The 25915-nt window shown below is 40.3% G+C and overlaps 1 protein-coding gene and 1 pseudogene across 1 annotated transcript in view; both read left to right on the forward strand.

Annotated features, from left to right (window-relative positions):
• The first annotated feature begins 539 nt into the window (after positions 1-539).
• The window catches only part of ABCC2 (ATP binding cassette subfamily C member 2), a 72409-nt gene continuing 47033 nt past the window's right edge, over positions 540-25915 (forward strand). The window contains exons 1-6 of the mRNA XM_046026178.1: positions 540-678; positions 2517-2690; positions 16465-16590; positions 24535-24669; positions 24895-25002; positions 25456-25511. Of these exons, the coding sequence (XP_045882134.1) occupies positions 646-678; positions 2517-2690; positions 16465-16590; positions 24535-24669; positions 24895-25002; positions 25456-25511 (632 nt within the window). The 5' untranslated portion in view covers positions 540-645. The remainder of the gene's footprint in view (positions 679-2516; positions 2691-16464; positions 16591-24534; positions 24670-24894; positions 25003-25455; positions 25512-25915) is intronic.
• On the forward strand, positions 16603-17679 carry LOC123954873 (annotated as a pseudogene).

Genomic DNA, 25915 nt, shown 5'->3' on the forward strand with positions numbered 1-25915 from the left:
AGACTCCACGCTGAACATGGAACCGTACAAGGGGCTCAATCCCACGACCCTGAAATCACAACCTGAGCCAAAACCAAAAGTCAGGTGCCTATTCTGACCTCACAAGACTGCACCACCCAGGCGCCCCTTAAATTCTATGGTCTTAATTTAAAATCCAAAGGAGTAGGATATTTCACATTCCTATAAATTCTAAGGCCTTAAAATGGATGTGAACCTGCATGTTTAAGGGCACTTGCCCCTCCCATGATGCTTCTCTTTTTAGGTCATATGTCTTCAAAAGAAGGAATGGGCTCCTCCTCTCGTGAATTGTCCGCCAGCTCTGCTAACATTTTTCAGTGGTTCCTTTTATGACCATACATACAGAGTCTTCTGGTACTTGGAAAATGATGAGTCTACCTACCCCTGGGGCTCCTCAATCCTGAGTCATGTGTCTCTTTACTGCGATATTGTAAATAAACATCTGAGTCAGGTTAATGAGTAAACTGTTAAGATGAAAGGTCAGGAGACCTGGTTTTATTAGGAACATCAGAACATCAGAATGGGAGATAACGCATTGCTGCTTGCAGTCCAGCTTCTCTGAGGAAAAGAGTAAATAAAAAACAAGAGTCACAGGAGAGTCTTCATTCCACAAGAGCTCCAGGAACCATGCTGGAGAAGTTCTGCAACTCTACATTTTGGGTGAGGAATAATACTTATTTTCACTGTTGACTCTTCTCAGACTCAGGACTAGTAGATTAACCTCAGTTGCTACCAATAAGAACCAGGAAAGTTAGATGGGCAGGTGGTCTAAAGCTCAGAGTTTTTTGGTTTGGGTTTGTTGCTGGTGTTGTTATTTAGGTTTTGGGTTGGGGGGCTTAAGAAAAGACATGTCATAATATCTCCAGAGGATATTCTGTGTGGAAGAGGTAACGAATGTATTCTCTACCATATGTTTATTGTATCCCAGACTTTCTTCTCAGACTAGCTAGCCGTAAAATTGTGTTCTCTGAAGAGAAATGGGGAAAAGACTCCCAATTTCAACAATGTTAGGAGGGAAAGTTGTTGTTGCAGAGTTTGTGGGGTGGGAGGAAGAAGAGAAGACCCAAGGTTAAGTCTTGCTGATGTTGAAATGAATGTCCTCTGGAGACAGTTCTAGAGGGACTGGCAGTTAGTGGTATGGAGTGGAAGTTGAGACTGGGGATGCAGATTTGGGCATCATGAGCACTGAGACAATTTTTGAACCATTAGAGGAGAGAATTTCAAGTCAGGGTGGGCAACAGTACCAAATGGCTTAGTGGAACTGAAAATGAAAAGGAACCTAGATTTAGTGATTCTATGTAAGTGTGGTCTGCAAATGCCTAGCATCAGAATCACATGGAGGGCTTGTTAAAATAGTTTAAATATCTTAGGGAATTTTCTGAATTCTAAAGTCAAGTAATTTTATGGAGTGATAAGAAGAGTGGGAATGAGATAGCAGAGCAGTTGGTTAACACTTCACATCCTAGAAAGAACCTGGGCCCCAAAGGCCTCAAGGCTGGGACGTGTTTACCACAGGAAGGTGGGGTTTAATGGGGCCAGGATCTTACCAGGCCATCTTTGGGGAATTCTCTCTGGGAATATCTGACAGATCATCTTGGTCAGGGCGCCGCAATGTTTGCTTTAAAGAGTCTGTGTGTGAACAACTATACAAAAATAACTAAAAAATGTTTATGAGGAGAGAAAAATCTACCCTCACAAGACTCAAGAAATAACTGGTGCTCCCCACCCTCACTTCACAAGACACTTCTATCCATTGCAGAATGTAAAGACTAGTATAGATTTGCTGAGGTTGAGCCTTCCTTCCACTGGTGCTCTACAGCTCCTAGGCCCAAGGTCCCCTAGGTTCGAATCACTGCAAGCCCTCTGGCCCAAGGAGGCGAAATGCCATAGTCTGACGAAGGCATCCTGCTGCCTGCATGTTTGAACATCTGTCAGGGAGCATAATTGGTGCTAGAAACGAAAATAAGAACAAGTTTCTGTATCCCAGGGAACTGTTTGAAGAATAGTCTGTCCCTCTGAAAAACAACCTGAGGGTTTTGAAGGGTCAGGGGTGGGAGGTTGGGGGAACAGGTGGTGGGTAATAGGGAGGGCACGTTTTGCATGGAGCACTGGGTGTTGTGCAAAAAGAATGAATACTGTTATGCTGAAAAAATAAATAAAATGGGAAAAAAAATGTAAAAAAAAAAAAAAAGAATAGTCTGTCCCTCTTCTTCCCATAACTTGGCAAATGCAGTGGTGAGGTTTACTTAGAGTAGCTGGTGAACGAAAGGTTCATAAAGGTTGCATTGACCCAAAAAGTCACTGTCATTAAATGTTGACTTTATATCCACGGAGATTAATAGGAAATTGCATCTAGGTAAAGGGTCAGGTTGACTATGGATATAGAACGGAATTAAAATTGTTTGGGAACAGGGGTGGAAGTGGAGGGTTCCCTCACGTGAGTTTTCTGTCTTCAAAAAATGAGTGTATTCAATAATCTTTCTGTTTTGGTCCCCCAGAATTCTTCATTCTTGGATAGCCCAGAAGCGGACCTGCCTCTTTGTTTTGAGCAAACTGTTCTGGTGTGGATTCCCTTGGGTTTCCTTTGGCTTCTGGCTCCTTGGCAGCTTCTTCATGTGTATAGATCTAAGATCAAGAGATCTCCTATAACCAAACTCTACCTCACTAAGCAGGTATGGGAACTCCACTATTTTCTAATTACTTGGTACAGGGTAGAGACATTTTTTTGATGGTTAAAGTGTCTGCTTCCCTATCTTTAATCAGCTTTCCTAAGACAGGTGGTCACTGGCCCCATGTCATATTTCTTAGTTAAGGTAACTTTAATTTTTGCAGAGTGATGACTCTTGGGGCACCTGGGTGTTTCAGTTGGTTAAGTGCCTGCCTTCAGTTTGGCTAATGATCTCAGGGTCCTGGGATCCAGCCCTATGTCAGGCTCCCTACTCCCTGCCCAGCAGGGAATCTGCTCCTCCCTCTCTCTGCTCTACCCTCCTCCCCGACTCATGCTCTCTCTCTCCCTCTCTCTCTCTCTCAAACGAATACATAAAATCTTAAAAAATAGGAGGGTAGTGACACTTAAATCTTATTGATAGCAGATTTTTAAAACACCAATGAAAAGTAACCAATCAGTCAAATATTTATTGTCTTTTTAATATTTGAGAAGCAAATACTGGATGACCTGTCTTGAGACTGTTCTAATAACTCAGAAGACTGTAATTCAGTTGGCACCTACAATGAGGTGAAAATAAAATGCACCATTTTCTCTGTACCACTCAGGCAATCCAACCATCATTCATCTCCCATAACTTGGGTCTGAAATAAGGATTCCATTTTCCCAAAGTCTTCCATGAGTCCAGACACTCACAGTAGAGTGAGGTAGGGTGAGTGCTCATGGTGACATGCCTGAGTAAGGAAATATGGGAAGGACAGGAGCTGCAGAAGAGGGCCCAAGAGAAACTAGAGGAAGAGCCAGTCGGCCAGCTGCACCGATTAATGCAGAAAGGGTCTTGTGGGAACCGAGACATTCAACTGAGTTTGAAAATCCACCTCCTAAACTCCAGCATCTGCTTTTTTCACTACTTTTTTTGTTGTTGGCGGTAGTGGTTTGTTTTTCCCTATCTATCCTGATCTTTAAACTGGGTTTAATTAAAAAGGTTAATTAGATTTGATGTTCTGTGAGTGCACATACCAATGACCTCAGATTACCTGGAATCTAAACAGAAGGAAGGAACTTGGCTAAATGAAGTGGGATTTTCGTTGGCACTCCAAGGCAGGGGCTGGTGGTGAGCTTTGTTGGACCGTGGACAGGAAAGAATGGTCCCTGAGAGAAGGGGCAGGGTCATTGTCTGCTTTGCTGATCCAAGTGCCAAGCACAGGGCATAACACTCAGGATGAATTTGTTGAATGTTAATATTAAACATACTCTAGAAGTGGAGTCAAGAACGTGTTAGATTCTGAACATTGAACAACATGCTTTAATACTCTCAGGAATGAGTTAGAGACTTCTAAGAAAAGGCTGGGTAATGAATAAATCAGTATCACAGTTTAATCATAGTTCTTAATTAACTGTAAGAACTTCTAACTTTAAAAAAAAAAACAGCTTTAGGACAGCTGGGTGACTCAGTGGGTTAAACCTCTGCCTTCGGCTCAGGTCATGATCTCAGGGTCCTGGGATCCAGACCTGCAGCGGGCTCTCTGCTCAGCAGGGAGCCTGCTTTCCCCTCCCCCTGCCTGCCTCTTTGCCTACTTCTGATCTCTCTTTCTGTTCAAATAAATAAATAAAATCTTAAAAAAAAACAGCTTTATTGCGATATAATTCATATACCATACAATTCACCCATTTATTTTTTAAATTAAGTTAAATTTAAATTCAATTAATTAACATATAGTGTACTATTAGTTTCAGAGGCAGAGTTCAGGGATTCATCAGTTGTGTATAACACTTGGTATGCATTACATCACATGCTCTCTTAATGCCCATCACCCAGTTACCCCATCTCCCCACCTCCCTACCCTCCAGCATCCCTCAATTTGTTTTTTATAGTTTTTCTCCCTCTCTGATTTTGTCTTATTTTATTTTTCCCTCCCTTCCCCTATGATTCTCTCTTTTGTTTTTTAAATTCCACATAATGAGTGAAATCATATGATAATTCGCTTTCTCTGGTTGACTTATTTCACTTAGCATAATATCCCCTAGTTCCATCCACATTGTTGCAAATGGTAAGATTTCATTTTTTGATGGCTGAGAAATATTCCTGTGTGTGTGTGTGTGACATCTTCTTTATCCACTTTATCCATCTTTATTCCATCTATTGATGGACATCTGAGCTCTTTGACTATTGTGGACATTGCTGCTATAAACATTGGGGTGTAGGTGTCCCTTAGGATAACAGCGTTTGTATCTTTTTGGTAAATACCTAGTAGTATAATACGTAGTTCTATTATTGACTTTTTGAGGAACCTCTATACTGTTTTCCAGAGTGGCTGTACCAGCTTGCATTACATGAGCAGTGTAAGAGGATTCCCCTTTCTCCACATCCTCAAAAACATCTGTTGTTAATTTTAGCCATTCTGACTGGTGTGAGGTGGTGTCTCATTGTGGTTTTGATTTTTATTTCCCTGATGCCGAGTGATGTTGAGCATTTTTTCATTTGTCTGTTGGCCATTTGTATGTCTTCTTTGGAGAAATGTCTGTTCATGTCTTCTGCCCATTTCTTGACTGGATTATTTGTTCTTTGGGTGTTGGGTTTGTTAAGTTATGTATAGATTTTGGATACTAGCTCTTTATCTGACAAGACATTTGCAAGTATTTTCTCCCATTCAGTATATTGTCCTTTGGTTTTGTTGAAACTGTTAACTTTGCTGTGCAAAAGCTTTTTATCTTGATGAAGTCTCAATAGTTCATTTTTGCTTTAGTTTCCCTTGCCTTTGGAGACTCAATTCACCCATTTAAATATAATTTTTAGCATACTGATATATACAACCATCACCATAATCAATTTTAGAACAGAAACAAACCTCCTATCTCCCCATTCTCCTTAGTCCTAAGCAACCACTAACCTACTTGCTATCTCTAGTTTCCCTATTTCAGAGATTTCATAAATGGAATCTTATAATAATATATGGCCTTTTATGGTTGGCTTCTTTCACTTAGCATAAGATTTTCAAGGTTCATCCATATCGTAGTATATATCAGTACTTCTTTCCCATTTTATGCCTAACTTATATTCTATTATATGGGTATAATACATTTTGCCTAACTTTTATAAATACAAATCTTTATAAACAAAAAGAAGATAAATGTATTGACTTTTTTTTTCATAGCTAATAATCCACTCATCCTCGCTCATAGTCTCAGGAGCTCCATTCCTAATTTATACTTTATTTTTTGTCCTCTACCGTGACAGTAACAAGCACAAATTAACCGCCTCTTAAAATTTTCAAAATAACTGGTCTCTTCTCTAAAAGTAGAAGTATAACTCCTCACATAGTAAAACTTTACTTCTATGAGAACCTTCTTTTGGGCTCATTTCTCAACTTGATTTTATTTCTCCATTTCCTGCTTTTGGGCTTTTTCTCTCTGACTTTCCTGAACTGTCTATACTTGTCTGAACTAAGTCCGTTTGCTTGACCAAAGTGAGAGATTCTACAAGTTTGTTTGTTTAAAGATGCATCCTTACAGAAAGGACCTGATGCACAGTATGTAACTGAATGAATTGAATCACAAAATAAATGAATGAATGAAGGAGCTCAATCCCAGGGAAATGAAAAAGGAATTTGGTTCTGGAGTGCTGAGGTTAGAGGAAGAAAGATGTGTGGCAAAAATAGACTTGGTGTTGAGCCAGTGAAATGTGGAAATCATCTTTAAGTGATTGCATAATATAACATAGAAGATTGCGAGCCTGTTCTGTTCGACAGAGTTTCAGAGAGCAGGATCAATATTAAGTGGGTGGAGGTTATTCCAGGGAAGACTACTTTGGCTAAATATATTGAAAGACTTTCTAATAATACTGACTTTCTGAAAATAGAATAGACTGCTGGGGGTCATATTCCCTGAAAATATTGATTCTGAAGTTAGATACTTATCTGCCAACAAAGTGATAGAATAGACACTCTACAATGGATAGAAGATTCAGCCAGAATGCCTAACATTCGTAAAGCTCTGAGAAAAGGAGGACCTTGCAGAGATGGAGAGATATTAAATATGGCCAAAGCACTCTCCTCTCTTTTTTAATACCAATGAGATTATGTTTCCTTAGGAGGTTTAGTAAATTCCATGTGCGCTTGAAGCTCCTCCAATAAATCAGAGGTGAAAGACAAGGATTATTTCAAGGCAACCATAATGTTTCCCTGATCCTATTTAATAAAAGTGTGTGCATGTTTCTGATTATAAAAGTAATGCATGGTTGAGCGCCTGGGTAAGTGTCTGCCTTTGGCTCAGATCATGGTTCCAATGTCCTGGGATCAGGCCCCATACCGGGCTCCCTGCTCCATGAGGAGTTTGCTTCTCCTTCTGCCTCTGCCTCCTGCTCCCCCACTTGTGCGCTCGCTCGCTCGCTCTCTCTCCCTGTGTGTCAAATAAATACAGTCTTTTAAAAAATTAATTTTTTACAATAATCCACAAGATTATTGTGGAAAGTTTGGAAACTCTAGGGAAATAGGAAGCAAATTAAATCCATTGACCATTATTATCACCCTGATACACTCCTATTAACATTTTGGTATGTTTCCTTCCACTCTCTTTTTAAAAAAAAGAGCCAAGAAACACAAAATGAAAAGTCTATTTCTTACTCTTCTATCTCCTAGTGCCATTCTCCAGAGACCTTCATTTAAAATTATTTTAATGGTTACCTCTATATCTGTAAATAATGTATTTATACCTGTATTTCTCGATCGATCACCTTTAAAAAAGATCTGTTTCTGCCCTCCGTGCAAGACAAAGAATTCAGTTCCTTGGCCCTACCCTCACCTTCCTTTTCTTTTTCTCTTTTTCTCTGTCTTTAATTTTGTATGATTGCTTTCAGTTCTTCTGTTGGATACCCTTATTCCTAAAGATAATCTGCCATCAATTTTAGACTCGACATCTTGATACCCCTTTGTGTGAAATGAGAGAATCTGTGTCCCTACAGTTCTTGGATCTGAAGAAGATCCTCAAATAAAATTTTCAGAGAGAGAAACAGTAAATAAAGTCTCAAAGTCCTTGCTTTCTGCAAATGTTCATCTGGATATGGAATGCTAGCTTCAAACACATTTTTTAAAAACTCCAAAGATGTTGCCATATTGCTTCCCAACATCTTGTGCTACTGAGTTATCTTCTGTAGAAGGCTATATCCTCTTTTTTTCTTGATGTCTTGAAATTTCATGAGTCTGTTTACATGGGTCTTTTCTCATTCAGTGGGTTTGATGCTTTCAACCTTAAGACTGATGTCTTTCTTATCTCTGAGAAATTTTCATCTATTGGTCTTTTTACTTCCTTTCCTCCAATTTTGAAATTCCATCTCTTCAGAACTTCAGAACTAGTTTGGTTTTTGACACTGAATTGATTTTCCTTCTCAACTTCTCTCTTTTTAAAATTTGTTCTTCTCTTTTCACTTATGTCCTGAGATATCCCCCAATTTCTTTTCTTTCAGTCATCCTAAAGAGCCTTTATTTTTGCAAACATGGGTTTGATTTCTAAGAATTACTCTTAATTTCAGAATATACCTTTTTTTTAAAAATATCAGCCTATTAATGGATGCAATGTCTTCTCAGATCTCTCTTAAGACATTAATTTAAAAATAATTTAGAAGTATCTTTTGTTCATTTAATAATTTGTTTTATCCCAGAATCAGTTATTCTGTGTAATTATCTTGGCTATCTTCTTTGCTAGTATTGGTTTTTCTCCACCTTCTGATGGTTATTACTGTTCTTTTTGCATTTATAAGCAAAGGACTAAGTTAATGAATATATGTGATGGGAGCAGACCCCTCTGCCATTCTGTAAGACAGCTCCCCCCAGGTGGCCTCTCCTTGAGGGGAGGACTGCTTTTGAGCTCTGAGTCCTGAACAACTGTGTGGAACTATGGCTTCTCCCAAGAGCAGGAGGCCACACTGGACTTCTCCACCCTTACTGCATGCTGTACGAAGACTAGTTTCCTCTGGGGCACCAAGACACTCACTATCTTCTCATTCCTCCTCAGGAGAGCATTCTGTTTCAGAGAATTACTTCTGTTTTAGCCTGGTTGGGGGGTGGTCGTGGCAAGTAGAGTTTCAGTGGATTTGTGATGATGGGGTGGAAGTGGGAGAAACAAAGAAATGACTGGCATAACCGTACCAGTTTGGTACACAGAGCTTCCATTAAGGCTCCGATTTCTGTCCTTTTCCCCAGTCTTACTCTCAGCTGGTGCTGACTATAAAGAATAGATTTCTGTCAGTGGAAGATCTCACTGGCAAGTCACACCTCTTAGCTGAGGCAATAAGGAATTGATTCTCTTCCATAACAAGAAGACCAGAGGCAGTGCAGCCCCAGGACTTATTACTTTAGAAGCTCAACGACCTCAGCAGATAGCTGATTATTTTCATCTTTTTTCTCATGAGCTCAGCCTCTCAAGCCAGTTATTAAGCTAGCACATGATGACAGGGTGGCTGCAGCGGCTCCAGGAATCACACCCTCAAGTCAGTGTCCAAAGGCAGATAAAAATAGCAGGTGCTCCTATATATCCCTTAAAAAATAGCTTTATTGATATATAGTCTACATACCATAAAACACACCTGTTTAAAGTGTACAATTCAGTGGTTTTTAGTAGACTCACAAAAATGTGTGACCATCACCTCTGTCCAATTCCAGAATAGTTTCATTACTCCAAAAAGAAACTCAGTTCCTATTAGGCAGTAACAACCCATTCCCTCCCCGCCCCATCCCTCTTGCCTAATCCCTAGCAAGTACTAATCTACTTTCTGTCTATGGCTTTGTCTCTTCAGAACATTTCATATAAAGGAATTATATACTATGTAGCCTTTAGCACCTGACTTATTTAACATCGCAAAATGTTTTCAAGTTTTCCTCCTCATCTTCTTTTTTTTTTTTTTTAAGATTTTTATTTATGAGAGAGAGGGAGAGGGAGCACAAATGGGGAAGGGGCATAGGGAGAGGGAGAAGTAGACTCCTCACTGAACAGGGAGCCTGATGTAGGGCTGGATCCCAGGACTCTGAGATCATGACCTGAGCAGAATGCCGACACTTGACTGACTGAGCCACCCAGGTGTCCCTATTTCCAAGTTTTATACACGTAATGGCATGAATCAGTACTTCACTCCTTTTTAAATTATTATCATTGTGGTAAAATACAGAGAACATGAAATTGACCATTTCATCCAACTTAAAGTGTAAGATGCAGTAGCGTTAAATACATTCATGATGTTCTGCAACCATCACTGCCATCCAGTTCCAGGATTTTCCATCACCCCAAATGGAAACTTTGTATCCATTAAACCTCACTTCCCTGTGCCCTCCTCCTCTTATCCCTTGGAAATCTCGAACCTGCTGTCTGTCTCTGTATCTAGTCTGGATAGTTCATATATAAATGTAGTCATACAAAAGCCTTTCGTGTCTGGCTTCTTTCATTCAGTATTATGTATCCAAGGTTCATCCTTGTGGTAGCATATACAAATATTTCATTCCTTTTTATGGCTAAATAATACAATATTATAGATACATCATGTTTATTTGGGGAAGACACGGATTTTCAATTTTCTTGTATAAGTATTATGCTTACATGCTTAGTGTAAGTATTATATACTTTTATACTTTTAAGTATTTTAAGTTTAAGTATTAGTATAAGTATTAAGTATTAGTATAAGTATATACTTATGAGTAGAATTGCTAAGTCATATGGTAGCTCTACATTTGATATTTTGAGGAACTGACAAGCTGTTTTCCAAAGTGGCTGTCTCCTTTAAATTCCTGCCAGCAGTGTATGAGGGCTCTAATATTCATTCTCACCGGTACTTATCATGGTTAATCTTTTCAGTTATAGCGATCCTAGTTGGTGCAAAGAGCTTGCTATGGTTTTGACTAATGACATTGAGCATCTTTTCATATGCTTTTTGGCCATTTGTATACCTTCTTAGGAAAAAAACCTATTCTTTAAATAAACCCTTTGCCTATTTTTTAATTGGGTTACCTGTGGTTTTTTATTCTTATTTATTTAAATTTTTCTTAAGATTTTAAAATATTTATTTATTTGACAGACAGAGATCACAAGTAGGCAGAGAGGCACGCAGAGAGAGAGGAAGGGAAGCAGTCTCTCCACTGAGCAGAGAGCCTGATGTGGGACTCAATCCCAGGACTCTGGGATCATGACCTGAGCCGAAGGCAGCGGCTTAACCCACTGAGCCACCTGGGCGCCCCTTCCATAAGCTTTTAAAATGCAAGATTATTCATCCTCTTCAGGGAGTTACCAGATTCATTTCCACCATTTCACAGAGGTTTTTGTTTTTTCCAAATTGTCCATACTGTAGTCATTCAAAAAACAATACAGTGTACTGGGGATGACCAAGAGGAAGTTGCCACTAGCCAGAAAGTGACTGAGGGAATATTCTGCAGCTAAATTAGTGGAGCTAAGGAGCCACTTCAAGCAGAAGGGCCGAGAGAGGGAGTGGCAGCTTGGGAGTTAGGACTGTGGGACACTGAGAGACTGAAAGACCCTGAGGGAGGAGTGCAGGACCTTAGTATCTGTCCTTGTCCCTATTAACCCAGTGCAGGTGTGGCTGCCATGGGGCTGACTTAAGTGAAACCAGGAGAATCTGTCCAAAGGGAAATCAGTTCTACTTATCTGTAGAACTTCAATAAGAATGTTTTCCTGGGGCACCTGGGTGGCTCAGTTGGTTAAGCCACTGCCTTCAGCTCAGGTCATGATCCCAGGGTCCTGGGATCGAGTTCCGCATCGGGTTCCTTGCTCGGCAGGGAGCCTGCTTCTCTCGCTGCCTCTGCCTGCCTCTCTGCCTGCTTGTGTGTTCTCTCTCTCTCTCTGGCAAATAAATAAAATCTTAAAAAAAAAAAAAAGAATGTTTTCCTTATAACATGACACCATTTGAACAATTGGTTGTATTAACCAAGGCCTTGACAGGAGTGTCCTATTTGAGAGGGACCTACATAGACTCAGGTATGACCAGACAGCCTGAAAGTACTAAGGCTGACTTTATGGAGCCAATGAATGCCATTGGGGGAGGGGGGCGGGAATCAGCCTGTTACATTCCATATAGGGTTCTTGGGAGCCTTGCCAGAAAAGTGAGGAAGGTCACTTCCTGGCAGGTTCATGAGATTTTGGGGGAGAGAGGAAGTAACCCAAATCGATAAGCATCGAAGGGGAGTTAATAGCAAGTATTTGGCTTGGCTACCCATGAAAGCTTCAAATAATGGCTCCGTGCAGGGCAGGGGCTCAACTTACCACCAGGGAATATCTTTAATTGAATGTAATAATTTGTTTGTTTTATCCCAGAATCAGTTGTTCTGTGTAATTATCTTGGCTCTCTTCTTTCTTCAAATTCTGATCTACACCCCTTTTCAGGTGGAAGATGCCAGAGTGGTTGTCACCCCTATCTCTCCGGAATGACAAATGATGAAAAGCCAGGGGTGGCACTGGCTCATGGGGCCGAAACAGCTACTGGGTTATTGCTGGAATAAGAGCTGTCATGCCTATTGCCCGGAAGGCCTTTGTCTCACAGGCTTAGCACAGCTGATGTTCCCTCCTGGTGCATCAGGAAATGTCTTCCTGTCATGGGCTACCTCTTAGGCTGAAATTCACAGTTTCTTCATCTGTTGGGTCTGAGGAAAGGACCTCTTTCCTGGGCGGGGAGGGACCTTGTGTCGCTGTCAAGGAATGCAAGTCACCTCTTGCAATCTGGCTCTGGGGTCATCGTGAAGAGTGCTGTGCATATAGGTGGTGCAGGCCATAAAGACGTTGAAGACGGAGTGTAGGAGTAGAGACAACACTGACTCCATCTCTGGCCCTCCATTTGTTCTCCCCTCTGGCTACTTTAGATAACTAGTAGAGAGCCATTCTGGTGCACAGATAGTACCACTTTAGATAACTATCCTATGACCTCACCAGCATGGACCTTGCTCTATGAAAGCTGGAGATTAAGGTCTGGATGGCTGAGGAAAATGGGCTGGAAAGTTTGGGGTGGAAAACAGCTGCATAGTGCCCTCTGTTGTGTGTCGGTCCTCCTCCATGATTATCCCTGTGGGTAAGTTAACTGAGTAAAACTGTGTCAATGGTCTAGAGTGGTTTGCAGCATTTTTGCATTTGAAAAGCAGCTTCTCAGTCCGAGGATACATTATTGACCCTCCTCTGCCTTCTACCAGTTACATAATCGTTCATCACATGAGGATACCATAACTTGTTTTAACAACTCTTGCAGCATTAATTCCTCCGACAAACCTCTCCACCATTGTTTTGGGTTATTTTAGATTTTATAAATAATTCACTGCTAAAACTGAGATTCCAGTTAAGATTCTGTGCACAAGTATTTGCCTGAAATTCATTGTATTTCCTTAGAATAGCTTCTTAGGAGTAGAATGACTATATCAAGGAATATGAGCGGTTAAGGCTTTTGAAACATGGTAAAATTTTTATAATTTAGGAAGCTTTTTGCTGATTTACATTCTCACCTAAGGTGTGTTAGAATTTGTCTCTGCACCTTTGCCAGCACTGGGTCTAACATATTTTTATTTTATGTGTAAAATGGCATCCTTTTGGTTTACTTTGCATTTCTTAAAGGACTAATGCAATTGATGTGTGTGTGTGTGTGTGTGTGTGTGTGTGTTTAAGATTTTGTTTATTTTTTTGACAGAGAGAAACAGCGAGAAAGGGAACACAAGCAGGGGGAGTGAGAGAGGTAGAAGCAGGCTTCCCACCAAGCAGGGAGCCTGATGTGGGGCTCAATCCCAGGACCCTAGGATCATGACCTGAGCCGAAGGCAGACACATAATGACTTAGCCACCCAGGTGCCCACAGATGATGTTTTTTAATTTGTTGAGCATATTTGTGAATTGTCTGTTCACACCACTTGCTCATTTTTTAAAATGGGCATGTTACTGTATTTAACTTTTTTCCAAATATACTTTTTTGATTTAAATTCAATTAACATATAATGTATTATTGGTTTCAGAGGTAGAGGTCAGTCGTCAGTCTTATATAACACCCAGTGCTCTTTATGTCACTTGCCCTTCTTAATGTCTATCACCCGATTACCCCATCCCTCCACCTACCTCTTCTCCAGCAAGCCCGAGTTGGTTTCCTATGATTAAGAGTCTCTTATGCTTTGTCTCCCTCTCTGGTTTTGTCTTGTTTTATTTTTTCCTCTCTTCTCTATGATCCTTTTTTTTTTTCTTAAATTCCACATATGAGTGAGATCATATAATTGCCTTTCTCTGACTTATTTCACTTAACATAATATCCTCTAGTTTAATCCATGTTATTGCAAATGGCAAGATTTCAATTTTTTTGATGGCTGAGTAGTATTCCACTGCATTTTCTTTAATCTTTTGAGTAAATCAGGATTACAACTCAAAATTTACAAAAGGTACATGGTATTCTAGTCACTCATTCTTGTCTGAATTAGCAACCACTGACCCTAGTTCCTTGTATATCCTTCCAGAGGTAACCCATGCTTATAAAAATGCCTACTTTTCTTTATACAAATGTTAGTGTCTTGTGTTAATCTCCATGTCTTGATCCGTCCATTTTAGCACATAAAAATCAGCTTTCTAATGTCCACTCATAGTGCTGTTATTTGGATGTATCATAACTTATGTGCCTTATGTGACAGAAATTTAGGTGGTTTTTAACCTTCTGCCATCATAGACAATGCTGCAAACAAACAAACAAACAAACAAACAAACTATGTTCATGTGTGTCTGTAGCATAAATCCTAGAAATGAAGTTACTGGGTAAAGAGTATATGGACTCGCAATTTTTAAATAGTGAAAATTATCCTCCATAGAGGTTTTTCCTCAATCTTACCAACTTTTTATCAAACTTTCTGATATTTGCTAAGCAGTTAAGTAAGAAGTGGTATATCATTATAATTTGAAATTGCACTAATTATCACATTAAGCATCTGTTCTGTCTTTAAAAGTCATATTTTTTCTTTAAACTTTCCATCTTACGCCTTTTATACTGGGTTGTTTGTTCTTATTTTGAAATGTTTTATAGGAGTGCTTTATAATGTAAGTTGTTCTTTTTGATATGGGTTGCTCAGTATATCTCTAATCAATGTGTAAAAATTTAATATGTGGAAGCCTATGGCAAGGCCTGCTCTTTTTCCTTGGCCTGGGTAGCTGATTAGTATTCTCTTCACCTATTCTCCTCAAATCCTCCTTGACTGGGTTCTCTAGCTCCACCCTGCTCATTTTTTTTTTAAGATTTTTAACTTATTTATCTGATAGAGAGTGATCACAAGTAGGCAGAGAGACAGGCAGAGAGAGAGAGGGGAAGCAGGCTCCCTGCTGAGCAGAAAGCCCGATGTGGGGCTCGATCCCAGGACCCTAAAATCATGACCTGAGCCGAAGGCAGAGGCTTAACCCACTGAGCCACCCAGGCGCCCCTCCACCTTGCTCATTTTTATACCCAATTTACTTAAAGGCAAACATATCTTACCACGTCAAAAGCTGTTTTTTTTTTTTCCAGAAAAAACCTGTCTCATATGAGAAAGCACAATATAGTATATTATGTACTTGAGAAATGCATTCCCTTCAGTAACATGTCTTTGACTTTATGCCTTGCTAAATAACCACACTGGTCCTACTATAGATGCATTCATGTTTCTCACTGGTTGGTTTTAATTTTAAGCAGCTCAATATTTCTGCCTGAACCATTTGGGATGAATGAGACATGGGAATGAATAGGGACAGATGGATGGGAGTTGAAGGGATGGGGGTAGGGGAGATGATCCTAAAGACCCTCATTTTGAGGGCTAAGATTTTGGTGGACCTCCTCTGCGGAAGTAGTAATTTCTCGTCCTGATCGGCAGGGGTGATTCTTTAGAATAATACGATGGATAGCATGTCTTATGAACTCATAGGACAAATATTGATTGGCTTAGATTCCTCCTAGGGTGACATAGTCACAACAGTTTGCAACATTAACTTCAAATCTTGTCTGGGGAAGAGGCTGGGAATAATAATCAAGGAAAGGGAATAGGACCAAGGAAACTGGAAATCCCAATTAAGGTATGGGGGTTCCCTTTTTAAATCTATTTTTTTGTTACCTATTGTTGTATAAAAAGTTATTCCAAAACTTAGCAATTAAGAAAAAGCACATTTTTTTCTCACATTTTCTATGCATCAGAAATTTCGGAGCTGCTTACCTGGGTTCTGCTTCAGGGTCTCTCATGACATGGCAGCTGATATGCTAGCAGAGACTAAGGTCATCTAACGTCTTGACCGGGGCTGGAGCAGCTAAGTCTAAGATGACTCACTCACATGGCTGTTGACAAGAGGTCTCCGTTATTTACCAAGTGGATCTCTCCATAAAGCTACTTGAGTGTCCTCCTGATGGCACTAGGAGCTTTCCCTGAAGTGAAGTGGGTGATCTGAGAAAGAGAAGGAGGAAGCCATATTGTTTTTTATGAGCTTCTACCATATTCTGTTCTTTAGAATTGAGTCGTGAAGTTAAGTTCACATTCAAGAGAACAGGTACCAAGATCTCCTTTTTGAAGGGAAGAATATCAAAGAACTTGTGAACATAGTTTAAAACCATCACACTCAGCATTCCTCAAAAACCTATCCTGGCCTACATTGAACTTCATTCCACTGCTAGAACTACAGTCCATTGCTTGGCATTCATTGATGCCAGAAGTATTTCTTGTGTTCTCTGAATCTGTGCATACCATCTTTATTATCTGTTATCAGGAACCATTCTATTCTAAAGCATGATATCCTCTTAACAGTGGTCTTTTTCCTTCTCAGGTGCTTGTTGGCTTTCTTCTTATTCTAGCAGCCATAGAGCTGGCCCTTGTACTCACAGAAGACTCTGGACAAGCCACAGTCCCTGCCATTAGATACACCAATCCAAGCCTTTACCTGGGCACATGGGTAAGTCCTACTTCCACTCCTGCCCTGTTTATCTTCTTCTTATTCATAGCTATCTAGTTGAAATGTACTCTTTTGGAATAAAATTAAGTCCAATTTCATTTATCTTTTTTGAGGGGCCTATGATGAGGCAAAATGTGGTTATAATGGACTGAATCAAATTTTAGTTTTGTATATTCTTTTGAACATTAACTTTTGGATCCTTCTCCCTAGATAAATACTAGCTTTGATGCCTAAGATATGTATCTCATGCCCTCCTATCCTTCCATCTAATGATTATACATGAGTGGGTGCCAGGCTGGCCGAGGCAGAGACCCGCACTCTGGTGGGCCCAGGAGGTCAGCACCATGACCCTGTTCCACTTCTGGAATGGCTTCACCCTGGTCTACTTCCCCCACTTCATCACCTACAAGCACAGTGGCCTGAGCACAATGCCTTCTGGACATGTGTGCAGGCCAGGGTCACCTACATGTTTATGCAGCTGTGCAAGATGCTCTTCCTGGGCATGGTTTTTTTCCTTCCCAGGCCATGGTTTTTTCCTACCTGGGAAGGCAGCATCTGTGACTTCATTAGGATGTCATGAAGGTCATCGTGGATGTGGCAGACCAGATACATCTAAACTTTGTCATGTCCTGGAATGTATGCAAGGGGGAGTACAAGATCATGGTTGCTGCCTTGGACTGGGCCATGGCCATGCTCATTATGTCCCACTCCTTCTCATCTGAGTTGGAGCCCAGGGCATTGAGTTTGACTGGAAGTACATCCAGAAGAGCATGGACTCCAATATCAGGCTGGTCTATTACATCGTCTCATCTGCCCAGGTCTAGATGATAACACACTATAACCCATATTGCACTTTTCAGCCAGCAGTGCTCCTACTGTTGTTCCTTAGTCTATGAGGCCTTTGTCATGGAGACCTTCATCCACCTCTGTTCCCTGGGCAGCTGGACAGCACTCTGTGGCCCTGTATGTCACTGTTGTCAACATGTACTCCTAGGCTTGGTGTCCCAAACATTCACACGCCCTTTCCCTGGCCTTCAGGCTTCAGTGAAGTAAACAGTATTTGGAAAGTAAAAATAAATAAATAAATATATGTACACGTGAAAGACAAGTTTCTTGATGTTTTAAGACTTTTCTAAATGCTATAACTATTAGTCTTAAATTGACTAATGACTCATCAGTGGATCTAGAGTTGTTTGTGTAAACTTGATAACAGAAACTGCTCTCTCCTGTGGGCTCGGTTTTGGGGGAGGTCTGCATAATGTTTTAAAAATAACTACATTAGTTGCTATGCCTTTTCTTTTTCTTTTCTTTTTTTTAAGAATTTTTAAATTTATTTGATAGAGAGAGAAATCACAAGTAGGCAGAGAGGCAGGCAAAGAGAGATAGGGAAGCAGGCTCCCTGCTGAGCAGAGAGCCGGATGTAGGCCTCAATCCCAGGACCCTGAGACCATGGCCTGAGCTGAAGGCTGAGGCTTAACCCACTGAGCCACACAGGCACCCTCTTTTTTTTTTAAGATCTAAAACATTTTAAAATTATTTTTATTGACATATATTATTTGCCCAAGGGGTACAGGTCTGTGAATCATCAGGCTTACACAGTTCACAGCACTCACCATATCACATTCACTCCCCAATGTCCATAACCCAACTACCTCTCAATACCCCACCCAGCAACCCTCAGTTTGTTTTGTGAGATTAAGAGTCTCTTTTGTATTGTCTCCCTCCCAATCCCATCTTGTTTCATTTTTTCCTTCCCTACCCCCAGGCCCCCAACTCTGCCCCTCAAATTCCTCTTATCAGAGAAATATAATTATCTTTCTCTGACTGACTTATTTAGCTCAGCATAATACCCTCCACATCATTGCAAATGGCAAGATTTCATTTCTTTTGATGGCTGCATAGCATTCCATTGTTTTATATATAAAACAAGGGAATATATATATTATATATATATATACATATATATATATATATATATATATATACATATATATATATATATATATATATGTATATATATATATATCACATCTTCTTTATCCATTCATCTGTTGATACAGATCTAGGTTCTTTCCATAGGCTATTGTGGACATTGCTGCTATAAACATTTGGATGCACATGCCCCTTTGGATCACTACATTTGTATCTTTAGGGTAAATACACAGTAGTGCAATTGCTGGGTCATAGGGTAGTTCTATTTTCAACTTTTTGAGGAACCTCCATGCTGTTTTCCAGAGTGGGTGCACCAGCTTGCATTCCCACCAACAGTGTAGGAGGGTTCTCCTTTCTCCACATCCTTGCCAACATCTGTCATTTCCTGACCTGTTAATTTTAGTCATTCTGACTGGTCTGAGGTGGTATCTTATTGTGGTTTTGATTTGTATTTCCCTGATGCCGAGTGATGTGGAGCCCTTTTTCATGTGTCTGTTGGCCATCTGCATGTCTTCTTTGCAGGAATGTCTGTTCATGTCCTCTGCCCATCTCTTGATTGGATTATTTGTTCTTTGGGTGCTGGGTTTCTTAAGTTATTTATAGATTTTGGATACTAGCTCTTTATCTGGTAAGACATTTGCAAATATCTTCTTCCATTCTGTAGGTTGCCTTTTGGGTTTGTTGATTGTTTCCTTTGCTGTGCAAAAGCTTTTTATCTCCATGAAGTCCCAATAGTTCATTTTTGCCCTTGCTTCCCTTGCCTTTGGCGATGTTTCTGGGAAGAAGTGGCTGCAGCTGAGGTCAAAGAGGTTGCTGCCTGTGTTATCCTCAAGGATTTTGATGGATTCCTGTCTCACATTGAGATCTTTCATCCATTTTCAGTGTGGTGTAAGAAAATGGTCCAGTTTCATTCTTCTTCATGTGGCTGTCCAATTTTCCCAACACCATTTGTTGAAGAGACTGTCTTTTTTCCATTGGACATTCTTTCCTGCTTTGTCAAAGATTAGTTGACCATAGAGTTGAGGGTCTATTTCTGAACTCTCTATTCTGTTCCATTGATCTATGTGTCTGTTTTTGTGCCAGTACCATACTGTCTTGATGATGACAGCTTTGTAATAGAGCTTGAAGTCTGGAATTGTGGTGCTACCAACTTTGGCTTTCTTTTTCAACATTCCTCTTGCTATTCAGGGTCTTTTCTGGTTCCATATAAATTTTAGGATTAATTGTTCCATTTCTTTGAAAAAAATTGATGGTGTTTTGATGGGGATTGCATTAAAAGTGTACATTGCTTTAGGTATCATAGACATTTTCACAATATTTGTTCTTCCAATTCATGAGCATGGAACACTTTTCCATTTTTTTGTGTCTTCCTCAATTTCTTTCATGAGTACTTTATAGTTTTCTGAGTACAGATTCTTCACCTCTTTAGTTAGTTTTATTTCTAGATATCTTGTGGTTTGGGGTGTAATTGTAAATGGGATGGACTCCTTAATTTCTCTTTCTTCTGTCTTGCTGTTAGTGTGTAGAAATGCCACTAATTTCTGTGCATTGATTTTATATCCTGATACTTCACTGAATTCCTGTATGAGTTCTAGCAGTTTTGGAGTGGAGTCTTTGGGTTTTCCACATAAAGTATCATATCATCTTCAAAGAGTGAGAGTTTGACTACTTCTTTGCTGATTCAGATGCCTTTTATTTCTTTCTGTTGTCTGATTGCTGAGGCTAGGACTTCTAGTACTATGTTGAATAGCAGTGGTGATAATGGACATCCCTGCTGTGTTCCTGCTATTCAGGGGGAAAGTTCTGTTTTTCCTCATTGACAATGATATTTGCTGTGGGTTTCTCATAGATGGCTTTGATGATATTGAGGTATGTACCCTCTATCCCTACCTTTTGAAGAGTTTTGATCAAGAAAGGATGCTATACTTTATCAAATGCCTTTTCAGCATCTAATGAGTATCATATAGTTCTTGTTCTTTCTTTTATTAATGTATTATATCACATTGATTGATTTGCAGATGTTGAACCAAACTTTCAGCCCTGGAATAAATCCCACTTGGTTGTGGTGAATAATCCTTTTAATGTACTGTTAGATCCTATTGGTTAGTATTTTGGTGAGAATTTTCACATCTATGTTCATCAAGGATATTGGCCTGTAATTCTTTTTGATGGTGTCTGTCTGGTTTTGGGATCAAGGTAATGCTGGCCTCATAAAATGAGTTTGGAAGTTTTCCTTCCATTTCTATTTTTTGGAACAGTTTCAGGAGAATAGGTATTAATTCTTCTTTAAATGTTTGGTAGAATTCCCCTGGGAAGCTGTCTGGCCCTGGGCTCTTGTTTGTTGGGAGATTTTTTGATGACTGCTTCAATCTCCCTGCTCGTTATGGGTCTGTTCAGGTTTTCTATTTCTTTCTGGTTCAATTTTGGTTCAAATTGGTTCAATTTGGTTCAAATTTGTTCTCTAGGAATGCATCCATTTCTTCCAGGTTGTCAAATTTACTGGTGTATAGTTGCTCATAATATGTTCTTATAATTGTTTGTATTTCTTTGGTGTTGGTTGTGATCTCTCCTCTTTCATTCATAATTTTATTTACTTGGGTCCTTTCCCTTTTCTTTTTGGTAAGTCTGGCCAGGGGTTTATCAATCTTATTAATTCTTTCCAAGAACCAGCTCCTAGTTTCATTGACTTGTTCTACTGTTCTTTTGGTTTCTATTTCATTGATTTTTGCTCTGATCTTTATTATTTATCTTCTCCTGCTGGGTTTAGACTTTCTTTGCTATTCTTTCTTCAGCTCCTTTATGTGGAGGGTTAGGTTGTATACTTGAGACCTTTCTTGTTTCTTGAAAAAGTCTTGTATTGCTACATACTTTCCTCTCAGGACCGCCTTTGTTGTGTCCCATAGATTTTGAAGAGTTGGGTTTTCATTATCATTTGTTTCCACGAATTTTTTCAATTCTTCTTTAATTTCCTGGTTGACCCATTCAATCTTTAGTAGGATGCTCTTTAGCCTCCATGTATTTGAGTTCTTTCCAACTTTCCTCTTGTGATTGAGTTCTAGCCTCAGAGCATTGTGGTCTGAAAATATGCAGGGAATGATCCCAATCTTTTGGTACCAGTTGAGACATGATTTGTGACCCAGGATGTGATCTATTTTGAAGAATGTTCCATGTGCAGTAGAGAAGAATGTGTATCCTATTGCTTTGGGATGATACGTTCTGAATATATTTGTGATGTCCATCTGGTTCAGTGTGTCCTTTAAAGCCTTTATTTCCTTATTGACCTTTTACTTGAATAATCTGTCCATTTCAGTGAGGGGTGTTAAGGTACCCTACTATTACTGTATTATTGTCGATGTGTTTCTTTGATTTTGTTATCAATTGGTTTATATAATTGGCTGCTCCCATGTTAGGGGCATAGATATTTAAAATTGTTAAATCTTCTTGTTGGACAGACCCTTTGAGTATGATATAGTATCCTTCCTCATCTCTTATTATAGTCTTTGGCTTAAAATCTAATTGATCTGATATAAGGATTGCTTTCTTTTGATGTCCATTGGCATGATAAATTGTTTTCCACCCCCTCACTTTAAATCTGGAGGTGTCTTTGGGTCTAAGATGAGTTTCTCATAGATAGCATATGGATGGGTTTTGGTTTTTTTAGCCATTCTGATATATATTTATATATGACTGTGAATAGAACAGAGCCACCCACTTGATTTTGGATGTATTCTGGTCTCTTAGAAGAAACTACCTCCCAAAATTTTAAAGAAAGAAAAACACATATATATACAAAAATAAGGGTAAACATGATGAAGGCAAGGAATATGACTGTATAGATGAAAATTTAAAAAGATTTCTAAAAGAGGAATTGATGGTTGGAAAAAGAAAAAGAGAATGTGCTCAGGGTGGAGACTAGAACAAAGCCATGTGCTAGATTTAGGGTATATTTTGATCTATTAGAAGAAATCATATCCCCAAATTTTAAAGAATAAAAACCTATATGTATATAAAAAATAAGGCTAAATACAATGAAGGGATAAAATATGACTATAACAATGAAGGTTTAAAAAGATTTTTTAAAGAAGGTATTGTTAAGATAGACTATTAAAAATGTTAGAAGAAGAAAGAGGAAAAGTCAAAAAACAGAATAAGAAAAAAATTAATATAATTTAACTTTGCTAGACTAAAGGATCATGGGGGGAAAGCCATGAATTCTATGTGTTGCTTTCCCCTAGCTCTGGAGTTCCGCTATTCTCGTTGATCATTGAGCTTGGTCTTGGCTGGATATTCTTGCTGAACATCTGTGGGGAGGGACCTGTTGCCATGATTCTTAAATGTCTTTGCCTGAGGTGGAATTGTACTGCCCTTGCCAGGGCCAGGCTAAGTAATCTACTTGGGTTCGCTCTTGGGAGCTTTTGTTCCCTAAAGGCTTTCCTTAGCGCTCTGGAGGACAGGAATGAAAATGGCGGCCTCCAGTCTCTGGCCTGGAGGAGCCATGAGCTCGGGACCCCACTCCTCAGTGTGCCCTCAGAGAAAAGGGGTCAATCACTCCTGTCTCCCTGGTCTCTGGCCACACTCTGAGTTCTCCCGGCCTGTGACCGAGCATTTCTGTCCCTGGTGCATGTCCCCATTTGGAGTTGCCAAACCTGCCAATTCCTGCAGTGCACTCCTGGCTGCTTCTCTCAGAGAAGGAAGGAGGGGATCTCTGCAGGTCTGCCACTTGTGGGGTCCCTCCTCAAAGAGCAGTGGCCCAACTGTGCCATGGATCACAGTTTAAGGTAACCACAAGCTGAGAGCTCACTCCTCGGCTCTGTCTCTGTAGCCGGCTTTCCCACTCTGATACCTGTGAGCTCTGCCACATTCAGATACCCCCCGTCTTTCTGTGACCCCTCAGGACCTGAGACCACACTGTCCCTATGGGGGCTCCACCCCCACTTAGCCTCTGGAGTGATGTTCCTCAGTGGAACAGACTTCTGAAAGTTCTGATTTTGTGCTCCATTGCTCTGCTGCTTGCTGGGAGCCGGCCCCTCCCCATTGGTCTATCTTCCCGTCACTTCAGATTCACTTCTCCAAAGGTCCTACCTTTCAGAAAGTGGCCGATTTTCTGTTCCTAGAATTGCTATTCTTCTTCTCTTCTATCTCCTATTGAGTTTGTAGGCATTCAGAATGGTTTGATAACTATCCAGCTGAACTCCTGTGACCTGATGTCATTTCAGTCTGCTACACCTCCGCCATCTTGCTACTAAGTTGCTATGCTTTTCAACGGAGAAGATGCCACATAACTATTTGGATTTCTAAACCTCCTTGAAAAGTCAGAATGCCTGGTATCTATGGGCCTGTATCCCCGTAGGACAGTGGTCCTGTGTATCTCTTCCCAGTGCTGTGCTTAGTGACAGCTTGTTGGGGCCTGACATCCACCACAGTGGGATTATCTATACCACAGAAATGAACAGATGATACTAATCATGGCTTTGTTTTCAAAACGCTAGTTTACAGGCGCTCCGCACCGAGTCTAGGAAACCAACATTTAATTATAATTAAGTGAGAGGTTACAAGGCAAGGTTTTTTTTTTTTTAAATTGCCTAGTTTGATATTATTAGAAAATCCCATAGACAGCTTACACCTGTCCTGCAGAAACTCCCTCCCAGGTGGACTACTGCAGTGCCTGAAATTCACTTCCTTGGGTCTTGAAAAGACTTCTGGCTCCCAAACCAACTCCATTATATGCAGAAGGTGACCCTCTGTATTCTTGGCTAACTTCCCACCCAAGTGTGGTGGGGACATGGGGTGAGGAAGGGGGTCCCAGGGAGAGGATAGACACCCTAAAAGAGGAGGTTGGATTGTATCAGGGAGGAAGTCTATAACTTGGCATTTGTGTGTTTTCTGCATGGCCTGATTAGTTCTAACCATCTCCTCCTTTAACCCAACATTCTTTCCCTATCTCTGGCATCTTTCTTTCCTCCCATCCTTGGTGACCGTATTTTTCAGAACTTGATGTGAATTTCTCTTTAGCTCCTGGTTTTGCTGATCCAACACAGCAGACGATGGTGCATGCAGAAGGATTCTTGGTTCCTGTCCCTATTCTGGATTCTCTCAGTACTCTGTGGCGTTTTCCAGTTTCAGACTCTGATCCGGACACTCTTAAAGGTAAGGAGGAAAGAGCGGGTTACTTGAGGTAGTGTGGTGAGCAACTTCTAAGTAAGAGTGAATGGCATACAGTCAGTTGGACTCTGGGATAGAAGTATGTTTAGGAGATTTGATGATAGGCTTTAAGCACAAGCATCGCCCTATGTGGGCCATTTAGACTTAATTTGGGAAAAGGCTCATTTTCTGTTTTTTTTTTAATTGTTGTTGTTTTCTGTTCCCCTATAGGGCAGCAATTCTAATCTGGCCTATTCCTGCCTGTTCTTCATCTGCTATGCACTACAGATCCTGATCCTGATCCTTTCAGCATTTTCAGAAAAAGATGCCTCCTCAAATGTGAGATGCTAAATATGCCGATCTCATGTATTATTTCATTGGATGATATTTTGACACATGTAACTTCAAGAGGCCCTAGGCCTTGTGGTGGGGTGGGTGGGGGGAGTCCCCTTGAGCCCAGAATATAGCTGTGTGGATCATTAATGGCTTAAGGAGACCAAAAGTGGTTAGTGTATGGAAATACTCTTTTATGAGTCTGGAAATACTTTTATATTGACCTGCCAATCTTCAGCATGGATAATGCATTCATCTATCTATGCCAGAAAATCTGATTTTTACTGGTAAGACTTTAGGGTCTCCAGGTAAACCTATGTTGTTCAGCCTACTTCAGTCTCAAGTCTGCTTTTTCACATAACATTATATCTAGAAAAATCACTTTTCGATTTTAGAGTCCCACGAAGTTCCTGTCTCAGGTTGATTTACTTTTTGATTTTTTTTGTGTGTGTCTTGCAGAATCCATCATTGACAGCCTCATTTCTGAGTAGCATTACGTTTAGTTGGTATGACAGGTAGGAAATGCCTGGGGTGTGGGTTGTCCATATCCCTACCCCCTCATTCTTCTGAAAGTGATGGAAATCTTAATTTTAAAAATGCTTCCTGAGGCCTCCATTTCTCCTCTACTTGGAGTCCGAGAATGTTAATTTAGCAGATCTATTTATTTCAGCCTGGGACATGGAGGAGAGGATGGAGGGGGTTTTGCTCTTGGTGGCCTGGAGGTTCACAGGGAAAAGGAAGGTGTTAGGAAAGGTGGAAGGATAAGAAGGGGGCAGGCAGTGTGACACCATTTGAAGGGTAAGGGAGGAACTAGCTGGCCTGGGCTACCAAAGGATCTGCAGCAAACACTCTTGGCCTTTGTAGTTCCATGGACCACTTGGCAACAGGTACTGCCTATGAGTCCCTCCTCAGATCATAT

Source organism: Meles meles, chromosome 13 (assembly GCF_922984935.1).
Source record: "Meles meles chromosome 13, mMelMel3.1 paternal haplotype, whole genome shotgun sequence".
NCBI classification, from domain to species: domain Eukaryota; kingdom Metazoa; phylum Chordata; class Mammalia; order Carnivora; family Mustelidae; genus Meles; species Meles meles.